Genomic DNA, 19,683 nt, shown 5'->3' on the forward strand with positions numbered 1-19,683 from the left:
TTTTTCTGAACAAACCCAGAGTGTTAAAAAAAACCCACGTAAAACCATTTCTCAGCAGCATCAATAGTAACAAGAACGCAATTTAGTTTTCGCTGTTAAAGTCGATTTAACTGAAGTTACGTGTTTCCGGTTACTGTGGAGGTCACGTGTTTCCGGCTACTGTGGAGGTCACGTGTTTCCGGTTAGTGTGGAGGTCACGTGTATCCGGTTACTGTGGAGCTCCACAGTGGCTGCAGCCAGGTGCTCTTGGGTGTATAATGATGTGCTACTTGTTGGCTAGCTACACAGCTACGGTTAGCATAATATAAACACAGTTAAGCTGGAGGATGAACTCTGTAACTTTTTTCCACTCAAAAGTTATCATGAGGGTTCCCAATGGTCAGGGATAAATGCAATCACATGGCAGGATGCATTAAATAGACAAAACTTCAGTCAGGAGAACAACTGAGATAATCTATTAACAATATGAGGTTGGTCATTAATAGACTGCTGCATAGGCTGGGCTGTAGCTACATCGTAAGGTTTTAAAAACTGAGCTTTAAAATAATTAGTGGTGATAAAAAACAGGAGGACTGACAGTGATCACTGCTCTTTGTTAGGGGATTGTTCAGATTAAATAGAACAAGATACAAAGCATTAAACATGTTAAAAACACAACAGCCTTAATGGACCCAGAAGCAGGGTTCATACGTCGTCAGTTTACAGCTGTAAACATTTAAATATATGACAATGAAAAGTCTGAACGTTGCACTGGTCCTACACTTGTGATACAAGGGCAAACAGGTACAGAAAGGTAACAGTGGTTGCATCCTGTCAAACACAGTGCCTTTTACCATCTTTCTATTTAGATGTGTCAGTGCAACGGCCTCTGTGGTTTCAGCAGGATGTGCTCTTACGCTCACACATACCTCATGACCCAAGGACCACTTGCTGTAAACACCCAATAAAACTGTAGTTTTCAACAGGTCTTGTTTATTTCATGCTGCAACTCATATAAGCTCAGAATACTTCTTTTATCAGGAATGCAAAACCATTATTGTATAACAGTGATTATTCAAACAGCAGTAGAGTACAGAGTGAAATAATCTGACACAGATGCTGAAACTGAGTAAAAATAATATAAATTTAAAAAGTAACATTAGATTTATGCAACTTAAGCGTAATGATTTCATAATCCTGAATGTTAAACATCAAAATCCCGTGTGAAGGCATTAATATAAATATTCCTGATTATCTCTTTCTGGACCCGGAAGTTGCCGTTTTCTTGTTTAACCTTTTATTATCTACAATGAGCTCACTGCCAGAATCAATATTCTGTATACTCAAGTTATTACTCAACACACGTTTTTAATTAAATGTTTTCATTACAGCGTGGGGTATACTGGAAATGCAGGTAAACTGGTCCAATAAAAAAAATTGATCAAGTTTATATAACATATTTAATGCAGACCAAGTTGCATTTTCAGAAGTTTTAGATCTGATTATGATTCATAATTTTTAAATATAGGCTACGTCTAACCGTGTAATTCTTCTTAGATATCATATTGTATTTTCCACTACAGGCTGCAGTAACCACGTGATCGTGACTTCCATACAATAGATAGTGTGTCACTTCTGGCTGGCCAATCAAACACATTCTTGCCTCTCAAAAGCAGCACAGTAACCTTCATTTTACACGAGAATCTCACCACAATGGTGTCTTCAGTGTTTGCCTTCGGTCTTCTGTGCCTGTTCTTGGGGAAAATGGGTAAGTTCCATCATTATGAATTCAGATTTTTGTATTGTGGAGTTATTACACTGAACTGAATGTACATTTGTTTGTTCTTTTTCAATTCCACTACAGTTCAGATGACAGAGACACAAATGTTCTCATCTGTTCATCCAGAGTCTCGCTTCATATCAACTCAAGTTGGTGGAAACCTGACATTAAAATGTTTCCATGATGGTGACAGGTCTGCAAGACTTTACTGGTTTAAGCAAAATCTGGGACAAAAACCAAAGATCATCTCTCACTTTTACAAATATAATGTGAACAACTCTTCTAATGAAGAGCTCAAGAACAACCCACGCTTCACACTGGATACACAAGATGGCAAATATCACTTGACAATCAAAGATTTGCAAATTTCAGACTCAGCTTCGTACTACTGTGTTTACTATTTATACACTTTAACCTTTTTAGAGAACATCATCATCAGTGTAAAAGGTTCAGGTGTGAACATCAAAGCTGTGGTCCAGCAGTCAGCATCTGAGACCATCCAGCCAGGAGGCTCTGTGACTCTGAACTGTACAGTACACACTGGGACCTCTGATGGAGAGCACAGTGTTTACTGGTTCAAAGACTCAGACGAATCCCATCCTGGACTCATTTACACACATTTGGGCAGAAACGATCAGTGTGATAACAAACCTAGCACACAAACACACACCTGTGTCTACAGCTTGCCAATGAGCAACCTGAGTGTTTCTCATGCTGGGACCTACTACTGTGCTGTTACCTCTTGTGGACGCATACTATTTGGAAATGGGACCAAGCTGGAGCCTAAAGGTGAGTAACCTTTTCTACCTGTTTCTCACTTTATCAGTACTTACAAATATAGATTAAAAAAAAGCTCTATTTCTGGTGTGTTGCAGGCACGTTTAATTCTCAGGGCTTGGTGTATTTCTTGAGCGGAGCTTTGACATTCAGCTCCATTCTCAGTGTTGTACTGGGATACTTGCTGTACAAGACAAACAAAAGAAACAGACACCAATCGACAGGTAAGTGGAGTCTATTAGGTAACAGCGTAGACCGGTTTTAGCTAAAGTTGGCTTTTCAATTAAATCAATTACTTTGTGTTTCACAAACAGAATCTCAAGCAAGATTTTCAGGCCCCGCAACAACAAGTTCAGAGGTGAATATATATATATATATATATATAAGACTTGTTAAAGCACTCTTCAACAAACTTTTTACAGTCTTCATGTCATCTACTTTTACACATTTTCAACAGGGTTACCAGCATGCTGACAGCCTTCATTATGCTGCTTTAAGCATTAAAATCCCCAAGAGATCAAGAACACAGAGAAACAGCACCGAGAATGAATGTGTTTACTCGGCTATAAACAAATAAAAGATGGATATTTGCAAATGAGGTGGCCAGTTTTCTTTATCTATTAGAGAAATGCTGTATTGGTGTCTCTTAGCATAGACATTTTCGTACTTTCACTGTGTTAACCTCCTAAGACCCGAACTCTTCCACGACATGCATTTTTAATTTCTCTTTGATATTTGGGCATATTGGGGCCCGATGAATGTAAAAACAAAGAATTTCCAGATTTTTTTTTTTACCTTATTTTTGTTTTTAAGAAAAATATGAGCCACAAATGAGGATATTCATTTAAAATTTTGATAGAGCAGTAGCAGTATAATGTCCTTGTAAGTGGATATCAGGCCCATGTAGAGCAAAATTGAGTATTTTGGTCAAAATAACCAAAAATGTGATGTCCACATATGTGGACGGCAGGTCCTAGGAGGTTAAAATTGTAATGATACAAATTTAGGAACTTCTGTTTTGTTTTTGTGATGTCGAGGATTCCCCCTTTCTTTCTTGTTCTTTCATTGTTTTTTTTCTATGTACCAATACATTTGAAGGAGATATTTAGTGATACTTTTCTACAAGTTTAATATATGAAACAATGTGCTTGTTTTGATGATTATTGGTTTTCGTGTAATTATGGAGACATTATGGACAAATTCACTGATGATCAAATAAATCTATTTTAGCCAGGTAATGCATGTTTGAAAGGATTGATTTGTTTCTGTAGAATACAGTAAAGGCTCCAAAACCACCGCTGCCCACAAATATGATTATGGGGATATGATATATGATATGATATGACTTGAAATTGAGGAACACCGTGGGCCATGTCCTTCGAAGACCGAGAAGGCCGGAAGTACAAGGCTGGGGTGGTCTAACCTCTGATTTGTGTCACCAGCTTTCTCTGTGGCGTTCAATAAACTCAGCCGTCTGCTCCTTCCTATCTAAAATATAACAAAACACTGGAGTAAATTCTTGACCAGCTCCACTTCAGTTTAATCTGTTTTCTGTTTGACATTTATTCAGATGTGTAAAAACTCTAATCACAGCCAAACCGATTTACTCACGACCAACTAAAACACTGAAAAAAAGCCAAACAATAACATTTTTAAGTTATCTAAGTGACTTATATATCATCATGTTTAACCTGGGAAGCAAAAAACTGCCGGGGGTTTGACTGTGGCGTTTGCTTTATTGAGCCTTCAACCCCCAGTCACCTTTCCAGCTGGTGGGTAACAGACACCTCCAAAAACATCAGAGCATTTTTGCAAATATGTGAAGTCTTTATAAATTGAGCGTATATTTGAAGTTTACACAGCTACATTCTCACCTGAAAATATCTTAAAAGTTTATTTTGAGACTCAGAAACAGTAATATTAGAACTGCTCCCTTTGTTTGGAAATGGGAATTGGCTGGGCGGTGCTATGAATTCTGGGATAGGATGGGCAACAAAGGATACACCCGACCTATCCTTCAAATCAGGGGAAATGAGGAAGTGAACTGCATTTGGAGGAGTCTCCGAATTGAGACAGGCTGGGACGTAATCGGTCTAGAAAGTTCCGAAGGATGCGGCCGCTGAATTTGGACACAGCTTCTGTCTCCCGGTGAAAATTGCCTAAGTGTTTGTTTTACTCCCTTCTTCCAGCTCCAAGTCACTCACCAAGTAGTAAGGACCCTTTGTGGTCCCACTGTGAGTGGATGACGTTGACTATGATGTGGTGCCTTCAAACAGGGGAGGAGCCACACAAACATATCACCTCAACCTCCTAAAAGCATGGAGAGAGGCTAAAACAGCTTTTCTAGTAAGCCTGGTGAAAAATAAGTTGGAGTTGCCTAATTCCACCATTCCCAACTCCCTCCATTATGATGACCATCTCACACAGGCCCAGAGAGCAGCTGTTGCTGCATTGCGACAGCCTTTTGCAGATGTGTATCCCCCCTGCCCTGTCATACCAGTGTCATAGAGCACCGTTTTGTAACGTGCCTTTGTGTGAGGTTGCATTCACAGCCCTATAGGTTATCCCAGCATAAGAGACAAATCATTGAGCAAAAATTGGCCGAAATGCTAAAAATGGTAGCAATAGAAGAGTCACACAATGTGTGGTGTAGTCCCATAGGTTTCGCATCGACTACCACAAGGAGTTTGACGTCTACACAGTGCCTCAGGTCGACGAACTCCTGCACTAGTTAGGCACTGCTCACTTTTTCACAACATAGTATTAAGAGTCCAAGGAAAAAACTGCTTTCTCCACTCTTCTCCACACAATTTGTCACGCTTCCATTCAACTTGTTCGGAGCCCAAGCCACCTTCAGTGCCTCATGGACCAGGTGCTTTGTTCACATGCTGCATATGCTGCCGCCTATTTGGATGATGTCATCATTCACAGTAAAACCTGGGCAGAGCATGTGCAGTGGGTGGCCACAGTCCTGGATTCCTTGAGGCAGGCGGGGCTCACAGCCATACTGAAGAAGCATCCCAAGAGCAAAAATGAAGTGAGGTAGTTGTTGGAGTTGGTTCATGCCTGGCTTTGTGTCCAGAGAGGTGGAGCAGCGGGTTCAGGGTGTCAGGGGAGGCTGACTCACACAGCTGACCTCAATTATCTGATCATAGAAAACTCGGGAATACATTTACCAAAAGATAATCATACAAACACTGGGACTTATTTAATCTTATTTTTTTATAATCTTTGTTAAACGCATCTGCGGTTATTAACAGAAATTAGACTGTATATAGAGATGTCTAAGGGACTGAACTTAAAGGGGACGTTAGCTAAATTAAATAACATTTAATTTTTCCTTTGCATGCTTGACATGTCTGTAGCAAGCATGACGGACCCCACCACAAAGTTCGTATACTTCGGCACCTTTATTGTGTTGCTATTACTATTACTCAGCTGCAGCTGCACTTACACACACACAACAATGAACTCGGGACCCAGTTCATTCTTTTTATGTAGGTGAGCCGTGATTGCTGATGGAGTTCCACTCCCCTGCAGCTGCGCCACAAACCATGCCTGCCACAATGTCTTTTCTTAAATGTATTCTGATTGCAAAGTATTTGGTTTTCAGCTGCAAAGAGACTCATTTGGCAGTCCATAAAGAATGAATTTAAATCTAAAAACGTTAAAGAATAAAAAAAAATTGTCTTCCATACCACAAGTTGGGATATATATATAAATATATTTTTTTTTCTTAGCTCATTTGCAATGAAGTACTACTAGCTCTCCTGTTACTCCCTGTCAGTCTTAGTCCTGACTCAGACATTCAAAGTGCAATGATTTACTCTTTCCTCTCTGTGTCAGGTTGTGGTTTTTGGGAGGATGTTAGGGTGTTAGTCTGACCAAAAATAGATGCTACCTGAGAGAAATAGCAGCAAAGTCAATTTCAATAGTGCTACCTGAATGGCACTGTCAGTACCCTTTAGGTAACACAGACATATTGCCTACAGTCCATTTCAAATAACAGTAATGGCAACAGACCTTCCAAAATAATAAGAACACAAAACACAAGCTACATGTTAACATTAAAGTGGCTTTTAACATAAAGAGTTACCATGTTACATTTGCTGTTATTCTCACTTCTAGGATGAAAGTGAGTGGAAATTTGTTTGCAGTTTTTACAACATCATATAAGTGCACACAGACCTCATTACAGTCTGCCTCCTCTGGACAGCATGAGAAGTGTGTCAGTCATACTGTCACAAAGAGATCGATATCATGCAAACATCTAGCAAGTGCCGGGTGCCTTATTCTGTCTCTTTTGTACATGAGTCTGTAAATGATGAACAGGAATAAGTTCCACTGTATGTCGTCACTTGTGTTTACACTCTATATCATGATCAGTTTTAGACTAAAAATATATTTTTTAAAAAACAAAAAAAACCATGACACAACCATTATGGACCTGTCGTTATATCATTCTACCAAAGGAAACAAATCTCTGTGTAAAATGCACAGACGCATTTCACATTTCATCCTGGGGGCAGATCACATGGCTTTGCAATGGCCAATCAAAAGCTGTCTTGTTTCTAAAGAGTGGAAAAAAGTCAAGGTTCATTTCATTTAACACAGAGGTTTACACACGATGACACCTCCCAACTTTGTTTTCTATGTGACATGTCTGATCTTGGGAAATGTAGGTGAGTTATGATTTTTTTTAATCTATCAGTGGTTATGATTGCTCCTCTATACACATATGTTAATGAAATGTTTCCTGTAAAATTAATGCTGTGTCTGCGTTGTCTCATTCCCTATCAGTTCAGTGGACACAACAGAATTTCTCCGTAACTCATAAGCAAGAGAGACGGTTTGTATCAGCTATTGTTGGTCAACGCTTGACTTTACAATGTTTCTATGAAACCAACGATGCAACGAGGTTCTACTGGTACAAGCAAAGTTTTGGACAGAAACCAAAGCTCATCTCTACTCAGTATTTATTTAAAGCAAATGGGACTTTTCATGATGAATTCAAGAACAATCCACGCTTCACCCTGGATACAGAAATAGGGAAAAACCACTTGTATATAACAGACTTGCAGAAGTCAGACTCAGGTACTTACTACTGTGCAAGGCGGGTTTCTTTAGTCCTAGAATTTGCAGAAGGCACTACTGTCAGTGTAAAAGGTTCAGGTTTAACCATCAAAGCTTTAGTGCAGCAGTCAGCATCTGAGACCATCCAGCCAGGAGGCTCTGTGACTCTGAACTGTACAGTACACACTGGAACCTGTGATGAAGATCATAGTGTTTACTGGTTCAAAGACTCTGGAGATTTTTACCCAGGACTCATTTACACCCATGGAGGCAGGAACGATCAGTGTGAGAGGAACGAACAAACATACAACTGCACTTACAACCTGCCAGTGAAGAGCATAAATGTGTCTCATGCTGGAACCTACTACTGTGCTGTTGCCTCATGTGGACACATACTGTTCGGAGAAGGAACTACTCTGAAATATAGGGGTAAGGAACATTGTCACAGCAAATACAATATTCCCTCATAAAGCTTTAAAAAACATGCAAAAACATTCTGATATCCTTGTTCTGGAATTCTGTGTCTTTACAGACAAGAATAAATCTCACTTCTTGGTGTATTTCTTGAGTGGAGCATTGGCTTTCACCTTCACCGTGGTGGTTTCTCTGACTTTCATTCTCTACAAGATGAATAAAAGAAAAAGTTTCCAATCAGGTATGGACCATTGGTACTACTTACATCTAACAGCTTGTATTCATTTATTTGGATTTTCAATCAGATTTCAATTGCATGTATTCCACATTTAGAGGCAAGATTTTCAGCTCCCTCTGTAGAGGTATGTTTCATCTGTTTAAATTATTTTCCAGTTTACGTAAAATTTAATCACATTTTTTGCACAGCACTTTTTATTACGAGGCATTTTTTGATAAACATTTCCTTTTGTTGACAGAATGCTCATACAGACAACCTCCACTATGCTTCTGTAAATGTTAACATTTCCAGAAAATCAAAGAAAGAGAGGAACAGCAAAACCGAATGTGTTTACTCCAGTGTGAAGCAGTAAGACTCGTCCGAAATCTTCATGGTCCATAAGAAGTGAAGTTCATAGAATCTCTTTGGAGATGATGATCAGTTCATAAGTAGACTGAAGATGGCTTCAAGTGTTCTGGACATTATGAAATCCATGTGATAACAGTGTTTTCTATCCACAATAGTGGACAATCTCTCTGTCAGAAGTCAGATCGATAGATAGTGACAGAAAGTGGCATTATAGGACTAGTTTCAACATTGCTGTGTATATAATGAATTTTCATGTCTATATTTTGTCAGAAAATAAAAATTGAAACACCCATTGTTTGATTTGCACAACCTTTCTGCAGCTTTGAAAATTTAGTTTTTTCAGACTTCGCTGATTTTTCAGAGTATGTTTACTGTTCACTGGAGAATGTATCTCTCTCTCTATATATGGCCAATTCCCTGATATTGCAAAAATAAAAACAGTAGTTAACAATATTTTTTTTCACTGTATTAAAATTGTAGGCAGTTTATATTATGACTTTAGATGATGTGTATAGCAGATAATCCTGTTAGTACACTAACAGAACACTGAATGACAGTTATTCAATCTTACAACTAAAAACCTTTAATTTTAAGATAGTGGAGTTTTCAACAAAAGAAAGTTGTGATGTAGAGTGGCTCGTGTTTTCGTACAACGCACAGTCACCATCAAAGCTCATTTTTGTGGTGCAAGTTTGTCTGACTCTCCCTTTGTTCTTTGTTGCAACATCCTAAAACTTAGAGTGTGAAATGCTGTGTTTGGCTTTACCAAACACAGCACTGCTCATTATGGCATTACTTTGGTCTTGTCTGTTCAAAAGACACCGGGCCTCACCTGCTAATATTTGTATGAAATCATTCATGAAATCATTCATGAATTTCATACAAAATGAAATATTTGCATGAAATCATTCATAAAAAAGTAATTTATAAAATATTCTTCCTGTATTATTTTTCAATGAAAACTGACACAGTAACGGCTATATATAAGTTTACTGTAAAATTGTGATCTGATATTTGAGTGGGCCGAGCCAACCCGGTCACGTTAGGCTGACCTGTGACATCATCAAGTACACTGGTGTTCAAATTGTACAGAAATCGTGCTGTGTTCTCAGGAAGTCTGGACTCCCGTGTGAATTTATAAAGTACAGACTTGCAAGAACGCGAACACGGAGTTGTGTACTTGAGTATTGAGAAATGGTCCTTAATAGAGTGGGGCTACATGTGGGGAAGCTAGCATTAGCCATGTTAGCACGTGAGCTTCAACAGGTGGTCAGGCTGAGTCCACAGGCACGCACTCGGAGGTTCAGCTCTCTGTTTCACTGCAGGGTCCCTTCATTCTTTACATGTAACAATCACATATCTCTATTGAATTTATGTCGGGCAGAGTGTAAAGTGCAATTCCCAAGGCTGAATGGCCTTTGTACAAGCACACACACTTCTTAGCAGAGCAAAGCTATGATCACAAACAGCAGTGTAGAAAAATCCAGGCAACAAGCCCGTGTCTGTCCAACCAGTCACAAAGCTCCTTACATCGCGCTGTGTGGCTAATTTGGATTGCTTTAGGATTTCAGAAATAATATAGCTAAAATCTAATCTGATAGATAATCCAGAAGGTAATCCAATAGTTAATCCCAAAGCTAGTCTATTTGCTAAAATAATAGCTAAGACGTGAGCTAACAGGAAAGGGACATGGATTTTCAAATGAGGAGTGGAATCGCCATTTTAAATGTCAGAAATAATTCTTAGATTTTTTAATCTTTTTACTTATTTCTCTTTTAAAAAAGATTTTGAAAGTCAGTTTTTTAATTTGGAAATCGAAAATGGTTTTTGAAATGAGGTTTTTCTTGAGAGCTGGATTTATTAATGGATTAAAAATTCATTTGAAAATATTGACTCAAAAATAGTATTTTTAAATGACATTATTAAATAATAAATTACTTTAGTAAAGTTTACAAATGCATAATTTATTGTACAATTTATTATTTAAGCACAAAATTCTTTATTTCTATGCATGCAGCTCTTGTGGTCCTCCATACCACAGTGGTTTATTGCTGTAAGGTTTTGAGGTCAAATTTAAAAGGTCTAATTTACTGATAAGCAAATCCACATCTTTAAGGATCACACTGTCGTTACATTGTCTGGAAAAGATTAATAATAGTTATGATGTCCAACGTGTGTCAATTATAACGTGAGGTATTATTTCCTGTCCTAAAGCAGTGTTTCTGAGGTGTCACAGATCAATTATGGTTCCTTTTCTGTCACAACTAGAACTATGGAGATACCAAAAGCCCATGTTTGTATATGTAATGAGCTTTGTGAGTTGCAAATTCACCGTTAGTTATTATGTTATAGATGTAGAATTGTGCTGATGTATTCTTTACACTCTTTATTGTCCATGATTGAGCTTCTGTGAGTTTGATTTTCTTCTGGTGTCTAGAGTTCTTTGTACATTTTCATATTTGTAGGTATCCATCACACCAACCCTCTGCATCCCTTCTTCACCACATCCATTAATTTTCTCCCAGGTCTTCCTGATTTTGTCATGCCTGTGGGCTTCATTTGTAAACATAACCATCTCAGTTTTGTCTGTCTAACTTATTTGAACTGTTTCTCCGATGTTCTCATTTCTAATCTTGTCCATCCTGGTCATTCCCAACATAAAAATGTGCATCTCCAGCTCAGCCACCTCAAAAAAACCCCAAAAAACATATCACCCCAAACTCAATTTGATAATTATTCAAACATCAAAAACATAGTAAACCCAAAGACTAGAGTCTCCCACCCCATATATGTAAATGTTGCTGAACTGCAGAGCTCCTTCAGTGACAGACTGCTGCATCCTAGATGCATGAAGGAGCGTTTCCGCAGGTCATCCCTCCTTGCAGCTGTCAGACTGTACAATCAAAACTGCTCCCAACAATCATAGATGTTTACATCTGCGCTGTAACTGCAATAATTTAATCAACAGATTCCCACTACAACCTGGGTTTGCCTCTTATCTGTAGTTAATTTTATTTAATTTAATAACTGTACAGTACTCTGTTTATAGTAACCATTGTCCTTAATGTAAATATGTAAGAAAAAAATTGTGTATGTTTCTGTTCTGTGTCCTGTGTACTGTTTGTTTGTATATGTGTCTTTCTGGCTGCTGTTACAACCAAATTTCCCCTTGTGGGACAATTAAAGGATTATTCTATTCTCTATTCTATTCTAGTGTGTTACCAGTGGTGGCCTTGGTGACTGTGGTCCCAACCACTTTCAGATAGCTTGCATCTCTTATTCTTATTTTCTGACCTAAACCATGCAGTGTCTTCCCCAGACATAAGTAACAGATAACTATTGTTATATAAATATGTGTTCGGGTTATGTAAATATGGTACACAGTACTGTAACTTCTGAATAGCCAATCAAATGCAAATATCTTCTATCTCAAAAGTGAAGAAAGGGTTGACAATATTTTAACATGATAGTATCGGCTGAGTTTTACCTGAGATGTTTATTCCTGAGGGAAATGGATAGGTTTTTGTGTTTTTGAAACTGAAGTGATATTCAGATATTCTCATGCTTTCACTGGTTTCTGATGTGTATTTTCTTTATTTATTTATTTTTTAACTTCAGCTCAGAATAACCTGGGATTCTCAATCACATAAGCCCACATTTTGACACAGCAATTCCATTCAATTCAATTTTATTTATATAGCGCCAAATCACAACAGCAGTCACCTCAAGGCACTTTATATTGTACAGTAGATCGTACAATAATAGATACAGAGAAAAACCCAACAATCATATGACCCCCTATGAGCAAGCACTTTGGCGACAGTGGGAAGGAAAAACTCCCTTTTAAAAGGGGAAATACTCCCTTTTAACAATTTAGAGCACACATTCAATAGATTTATCTACCATGTGGCTAGAGGTCCCATATAGGCAGAAACTCTGTTAACTCCATTCAAAGACCCTTTAAACCCACAACCTTCTTCCTGTGAGTTGGCGGTTCTCTCTACCAGAGAAAGAGGAAATTGCAACAAGGACAACAATGAAAAGCATTGCACCAAATCTGAATGTGTGGAGCCATTAACAATTAGAACTTGTCTAGAGTTTGTGGTTGAGTGGTGTTGCATGACCTCATGATGTTATTATACTTAGAACTTCTGAGTATAATAATACTAAGTTCTAAGTTCCAGAGTATCCAGAGTCATATGGAGTGAGAATGTAGCACTGTTTACAACATCATTGACCTCTGTGGGAGTAAAGTTTAGGTAGCTGCTCTCTATTGTGTTGGCACATGGCACTGAAGAAGTGGAAGAATTATATCCTTAAATGTATTTACAGCATTTTCAGAAAAACATCTACTCTAATGAAAGTTATTCCCCACTGCTGTGTAGCCTATTTTTGTAAGTTTCAGTGTTATTAAGCAATGATCTGACTTTTCAAGGGATACTGTTAAGTGCGTGGTTTCTATGCCATATAGCACAAGATGCAGAATATGATTAAAGCGGTGGGCTCATTTACATTTTGAGTCTAACAAATTAAATGCAGTGTTTAGGCTGTTGTTTTCAGCATCTACATGAATGGTAAAATCACTCACTATAATATTTTTGTATTAAGTCAGCAGTTCGGAAACACTCAAAGCATCTGGCCTCAACCACCGTGTCTGATATCTTCTTTGCTTTTTTCCTAAGGAGGGTTCATTTGTTCCTCCATACCTAAAAAATCAACAAATAGAGATGGGGGCAATCCCTGGTCCACATACTCAGATGAAAAACGGGCGTTTAGAATTTTTAAGAAAAATGTGTACAAAGAGTTGATTGATCAGTGCTGTTTTCTTTATTTATAAACAGTTTTATTTTTATTTTTTGCCTCAATCATGAAGTCTAACACTATTGGCTGCTCTGAACATGTGATCATCTTTCCTTAACAAAAGACATACTGTGACACTTCTGCTTGGCCAATCACACACAGTCTTCTCTAACAAGAGTGGAGATGGGTTTGAGATTCTTTTCATTCAGCACATCTATTTAAAGACAATGACACCTGCGATTTTTTTCTTTTGTCTAACATGTTTGCTCTTAGGGGATATGGGTGAGTTTATGGTTTTGAAACTGCAGTCTGAATATATTTCCATGCTTTCAAGGGTCTATAAAATGTATTTGCTCTGTCTTTTATTTTGCTTCAGCTCAGGTGAACAAGCAGAAGTTCTTCTCGTCTGGTCATCAAGAAAGACGTTTCATATCAGTTAAAACTGGGGACAGCGTGACTTTGCATTGTTACAGTAAAAATGGTGTAACTCCACGGTTTTACTGGTATAAGCAAACATTGGCAGAGAAACCAAGGCTTATTTCTACCTTCTATGTATATGAACAAAATGCCACATTTCACAGTGAATTCAAGGGTGATCCACGCTTCACCCTGGATACTGAAAGAGGTCAAAATCACTTAATAATCTCAGATGTGCGCATTTCAGACACAGCAACTTACTACTGTATATGTTCCTATTTACACACATCAACATTTTCAGAGAGCATTACTGTTGGTGTTAAAGATTCAGACTTGAACATCAAGGCTGTGGTCCAACAATCAGCTTCTGAAACCATCCAGCCAGGAAGCTCTGTGACTCTGAACTGTACAGTATACACTGGGACTTGTGATGGAAAACACAGTATTTACTGGTTCAAAGACTCTGAAGAATCTCATCCAGGACTCATTTACACCCATGGCGGTAGGAATGATCAGTGTGAGAGGAACGCTAACAAAAGAACACACACCTGTGTCTATAACTTGACAATCAACAGCCTGAATTGGTCTCATGCTGGGACCTACTACTGTGCTGTCGCCTCATGTGGACACATACTGATTGGAGAAGGAACCACGCTGCTGTTTGGAGGTAAGTAACAGTATAGCCAAATATGTCACTGTTATTTTATTATGTTAAAAGAAACATAAAATATAGAGAAGTCTATGCTCAGAATACTTGGCTCTTTACAGATGAGGTAAAATCTCTTGTCTTGGTGTACGTCTTGAGTGGAGCATTGACTTTCACCTCCACCCTGGTTGTTTTACTGGCTTTTCTTCTCTACAAGATGAGCAAAAGAAACCACTTCAAATCAGGTACTGGAAAAAAGTACTGTATTTGACAGCTTTTATTCACTGATTTGGACTTTTAAGTGAGATTGCTGTTTTTGTATTTTACATTCAGGCCATCAACAAGCAAGACTTTCAACCCCCTCTGCAGAGGTGCGTTTCATCTGTTCAGATTAAAGTAACAATGAAAAATATTTTACCACATATTACTTTGAAATATTTTTTTTTCCAGAAACTGTAATTTGATCTACCTCTCAAATTTGTTTTTACCAGGGTAACCATGATGCAGACAACCTCCACTACGCTGCTTTAAGCATTAACCTACCCAACAGATTGAAAAGACAGAGGAAAACTCAGAATGAATGTGTTTACTCTAGTGTCAAGCAGTAGGCTACATTTTTCCACTCTAGTGAGGCAAAAAAAATCCATATTGTCACGGGGTTTGTGTTTTTGGTTTAAGTTATACTCTTCGGATTATGGTTTTCTGTTTGTAATATATTTATAGTTCCTGGTTTCTAGGTTTCTGTTCTGTTTCTGTGCCTCCTCTGTGTTCTTGGTAAAGGTTTAATTCTGTTCTGTGTGTTGTATGCTTAGTCTTAGTTTTCTGTCTTTATGTCGTCCCTGTGTTCCACGTCTAGTTACTTTTGTCTCTGCGCTTAAGATTCCCTATGTTCCAGAGTCTGTCAAGTCTGCGTCTTCGTGGATCTTTCATATGTTTGGCTATACACTCTCTATTTTGGTAATTCCACGCCGGTGGAAACCCAAACAAAACACGCATTAAAAAGCTCTAATGCCTGTGTTTCAATCTCGCGGCCCATGTCATCCCTACTTGCGGCCCGCATAATGACATGATGAAATATTTTTTAAAAATATTGTTCAAAAAATTATGTAATATGGAGGCAATAGGCAGAGTGTTACAGGCATAGCCCTAAAGAATGTAGTCTCATGGGCAGTGTAGTCCAGTTGTAAGTAAGCTATTAAGACTCGACTGTGCACTGTGTTCGTGTTTTCCTCCGAAACAATAAGTTCCGTTGCAGCAGCCTTTCAACGCCTCTCTCTGTCTCTCGCTAGCAAAGTTGACCCAGACAACAAAGTAAAGCTAGTTTTCAGTTACGAGCCTGACAAGGAACCCAACGTATTATCCAGAGGTCCCTTTACTATGGTTCGGAGCTGCGGACCTGTTTAATATATGCTGCAAAAAGTGCAGCCTTACCTAATGTCCACCCTACTGTTACTCATTTTATATTAAGATTTAAAAATCTAGTTGGTATGGCGAGTAACCTTCACTAATAGTAATAAATCACACAGCAATAGTAGCTACATTCATGTAGCTGTAAAAAGCATGATAATATATTAAGTTATCCAAAGTATTCAGAATACGTTACTCTCATTGAGTAACGTAACAGAATACGTTACAAAATACATTTTGGGGCATGTATTCTGTAATCTGTAGTGGAATACATTTTAAAAGTAACCTTCCCAACTCTGTCTGCGAATGTCTCGTGCTTCCTGTTTTACTTTGATAGTTCTTGTCCAATGTCAGTGTGTTCTGCTTTGCTTTCTTTGTATCGTTATGTCTGATTTGTCCCAGCTGTGTTCCCACCTGTTCCCCATCGTCTTGTTTTCCTGCCCATGTATTTAAGCCCCGTGTATTCCTCTGTTGCTTGTTTGTCTGCTTGTCGTCCTCTCTGTTCATTTGCGTTGTTCCCTCTGTGGTTCAGGTTTTTTCTAGTTCTTTGTCTCAGGTTGCGTGTTTCTTGTTAGCTTTCCCAGTTTAGGTCTTTCTTAGTTTAAGTCACTGCCATTCTCTACTTTTCTTTGTACTTCATCCACACTGAAAATAAAGCTCACTCACAGTATGCCAGTTATCAGTTCCTGCACTTGGGGCCTTCCCTCATCACTCCACATGTCTGCCACTGCAGCTGTGATACATCATTAGATGCTGACATCCAAATTGTGTGCACAATAAAGTTTACTGCATTTTTCAGTCTTTAATAATGTGTAATATGATCTGGGGGTTTTGTGTTTCTTTTTTTTAAATACACCTGGAGTTATGTTGTTGTATATCTTTCTATTTTGTAATCAATATTGTTGAACTCATTTAAAGAAAATGATGTGTGGTTGTGGCCCTCTACATGGGTTTTGGATGGGAATAAAGAAAACCAGACCTTCAACCAGACCTGATTCTTAAGTTTCCTAGGTTTTGAATTCGTGGCTCCTGCTTTATCTGAGTTTTATATTGTTCTGGCTTTTGGAAAGTATTCAGTATTAAAATTGCCTTTTTGAGTTTACTTAATGCTTAATGAGTCCTGCATTTGTTGCCTACCACTCAGCCGTTTCTGGACAGTTAAAGTGTGAATGATGTCCTTTACTCTTTGTTAATCTGGCGGCAAAATGGCAACCTGTTCACGGTGTACCCCTAATTTCACCCTATGGCAGTTGGGATATGCTCTGCAACCATGAATTGGACAAGCATTAGAAAATGAAGAACAAACGAAGGGAAAGAAAGAAAGGTAGAAACCAAACACCAAGAACCAACCCTCAGTTACACTCCTATAGGTGCAGTCTCTTAGGTGGCATGTACTCCACTCTTTCACATCTGTATGTTTCTAGTGTGTGTCTAGTGTGTCTTGTGATTGTCTCATTATTGTATGCTTTCTTCTATTATTTATTGCCTGTATGTTTAGGATTGACATGCCGTTTTCTTTCCTTCTCTCCTCCACGTTTTCCCTCTCCAAAATATCACAGCAGAGCCTCTGGAGACAGCTCTTCTAATTCCTGAAGCCTTGTACAGCAAATTTGATAAAAGCCACTGTGTGTATCCTCACACAGTCCTCACTAGTTTTTAGACACATTTGTCTCACTTACTCAGCAGATGAATCAAAGATTTCTTACCTTGTTCACCTCCTCAGAGGAAGGACTCTCAGATGGGCTTAGGCCATTCTCAACTACAGCAAGGATTTGTGTTGTGCTGAGTTTACCAGTGACTTCAGAAGTGTCTTTGATAAGGAAATGAACCCAATGCTGCACCATATGGCTGCAACAACAGCTTGTTTGTTCAGTTTGCAACAAGAGCAGATGAGTGTAGCTGATTACGTTATGGAGTACGCTGGTTGGGAAGACAAGGTTCTCTGTGGTGTATACGTGGCATAAATAATTATATGAGAGATTAATTAACCACTAAAACCTGTACAAATCCCATGAGGCAAAAAATCTTCTGATATATCTGTACTGTGATTAATGATCGCCATCCTTAAACTGTTCCCACAAAGTTGGAAGCATGAAATTGTCCAACATGTCTTGGTGTGGTGAAGCATTAACAGTTCTATCACTGGGGCTGTGCTGAGCTCCTGAAAAAGAACCCCACATCATAATCCCCGTCCACTAAACTTTACACTTGGGACAGGGCAGTCAGGCAACTACTGTTCTCCTGGCAGCCACCAAATCCAGACTTTACCATCCGATTGCCAAAAAGAGAAGTGTGATTGTTCACTCCAGAGAAGACGTCTCCACTCCTCTTGCATCCAGTATGGCATGCCTTTCGCTACTGCATCCAACACGTTGGACTGAGATAGGTTATGTCAGGCTTTGATGCAGCTGCTTGGTCATGGAAGCCCATTACTTGAAAAAGTAGTTCAGTACTTCAATTGTTAGTATCACAACGAGACTGAACAGACTCACGCACAGGCTCTGGATTGGGAACAGTAAAGAGTATTTACTGTTTATTTACAGAAACACCAGGTGAGCTATTTATAAAGTAGGGGAAAAGACGGGTTCCGGGAATTCACAAGAGCAGGGAAAGACGACTGCACTCAACACACGCTCCTAGGTCAACATTCCACACGCTCCTCTTCACTCTCCACTGATCCACAAGAAACACAAATCTCGCTCCAATTCTCACACACTCGGTCGCACAGGTAACATGGGGACAGGTCCAGGGAAATCTATTCACAAAGATACGAGAAGATAACTACAGGAAGATCGCTAGAGAAACACGAGAATAAACAAAGCCGGGGTTAACGCAGACGAGAATCGGCAATGGTCCAGCAACGAGAAACACAGACCTGCGATCTTATATAGTGACTGGAACACTGTCAGGTGATGAGCCACAGGTGTGAGATTATGATCAGGTGCGTGGGCCAAGGGCGGGAGCCCACAGGTGAACTCCACACGGGCAGTGAGAGGAAGGAAGGACAGAGAGGGAGGGAGAGAGAGAGAACAGGAGCAAAAAATCAAAACAAAAATGCATGTACCCACACTCAGCCAACCGGGTAGACACAGGGACCCTGACAGCTAGCCTGTCTGTCTATTGTTTCCACTTATCGGTTCAACTTGTATTTGCACTTTAATCAGCTGATTTCAATTAATGTGCCAGAGGAAGAACATAGAGCACAGTCTACAACATTAATATGGGCATTGCTTTTATTTGTATTGCACAAACGGACAAGAACAACACTCCTGTCACCAGTTTGTATGCATGTGGAATGTGATCACAAGTGGGGCCCAAGTTTTATTGCACCTTCATAGCAGACTCATTTTCCTCTTGAGGGCTCTGGACATCCTGTTACAGATGAGGTGATGGTTGGTCAGAGCTTTTCATAGACTGAACAGTTAAGGATCTGCTAAAAATTGATCTGCTGTGGAATGTTCTTTGTTTAAGAGTGGCTGTGCCTGCGTATATAAGATGTAAGGGCGGTGGCCACACTTCAGAGATGGTCCTGGTGTTTCACTGGGATGTTCTCTCCACATTGCAATGTGTTTATTAAACCCACTTCAAAGAAGCTCACTGGGTGTGTTGCAGGTTATTGTTAAAATTTCCACAACACCTTCTATTTTTTTTTCTCAGCTACTAAGTTTAACACTACAGATGTCATTGATCATGTGATCTAGTTTTCCATATACTGTGTAGCTTCTGATTGGCCAATGAAATCTAATTTTCACTCCTAAAAGTGAAGAGTCGTCATTCTTTTATTCAGTATGACTGTTTGGAACA

The 19,683-nt window shown here is 39.0% G+C and overlaps 3 protein-coding genes across 3 annotated transcripts; all 3 read left to right on the plus strand.

Annotated features, from left to right (window-relative positions):
• The first annotated feature begins 1,692 nt into the window (after positions 1 to 1,692).
• LOC134624056 (uncharacterized) lies at positions 1,693 to 3,113 on the plus strand. Its single transcript, XM_063469042.1, has 5 exons — positions 1,693 to 1,747; positions 1,844 to 2,548; positions 2,635 to 2,760; positions 2,851 to 2,894; positions 2,994 to 3,113. The coding sequence occupies exons 1-5, from the start codon at positions 1,693 to 1,695 to the stop codon at positions 3,111 to 3,113; spliced, it is 1,050 nt and encodes a 349-aa protein (XP_063325112.1).
• A 4,050-nt stretch (positions 3,114 to 7,163) lies between these two features.
• On the plus strand, positions 7,164 to 8,613 carry LOC134624057 (immunoglobulin kappa light chain-like). The gene is made up of 5 exons (XM_063469043.1): positions 7,164 to 7,218; positions 7,337 to 8,038; positions 8,142 to 8,264; positions 8,357 to 8,385; positions 8,500 to 8,613. Exons 1-5 carry the CDS (start codon positions 7,164 to 7,166, stop codon positions 8,611 to 8,613), a joined length of 1,023 nt encoding a protein of 340 aa, XP_063325113.1.
• Positions 8,614 to 13,636: 5,023 nt separating this feature from the next.
• Positions 13,637 to 15,080, plus strand: LOC134624058 (uncharacterized). The gene is made up of 5 exons (XM_063469044.1): positions 13,637 to 13,691; positions 13,786 to 14,493; positions 14,595 to 14,717; positions 14,806 to 14,843; positions 14,964 to 15,080. Exons 1-5 carry the CDS (start codon positions 13,637 to 13,639, stop codon positions 15,078 to 15,080), a joined length of 1,041 nt encoding a protein of 346 aa, XP_063325114.1.
• Positions 15,081 to 19,683: the final 4,603 nt, after the last annotated feature.

The sequence above is a fragment of the Pelmatolapia mariae genome, linkage group LG3_W (assembly GCF_036321145.2).
Source record: "Pelmatolapia mariae isolate MD_Pm_ZW linkage group LG3_W, Pm_UMD_F_2, whole genome shotgun sequence".
Lineage (NCBI taxonomy): Eukaryota > Metazoa > Chordata > Actinopteri > Cichliformes > Cichlidae > Pelmatolapia > Pelmatolapia mariae.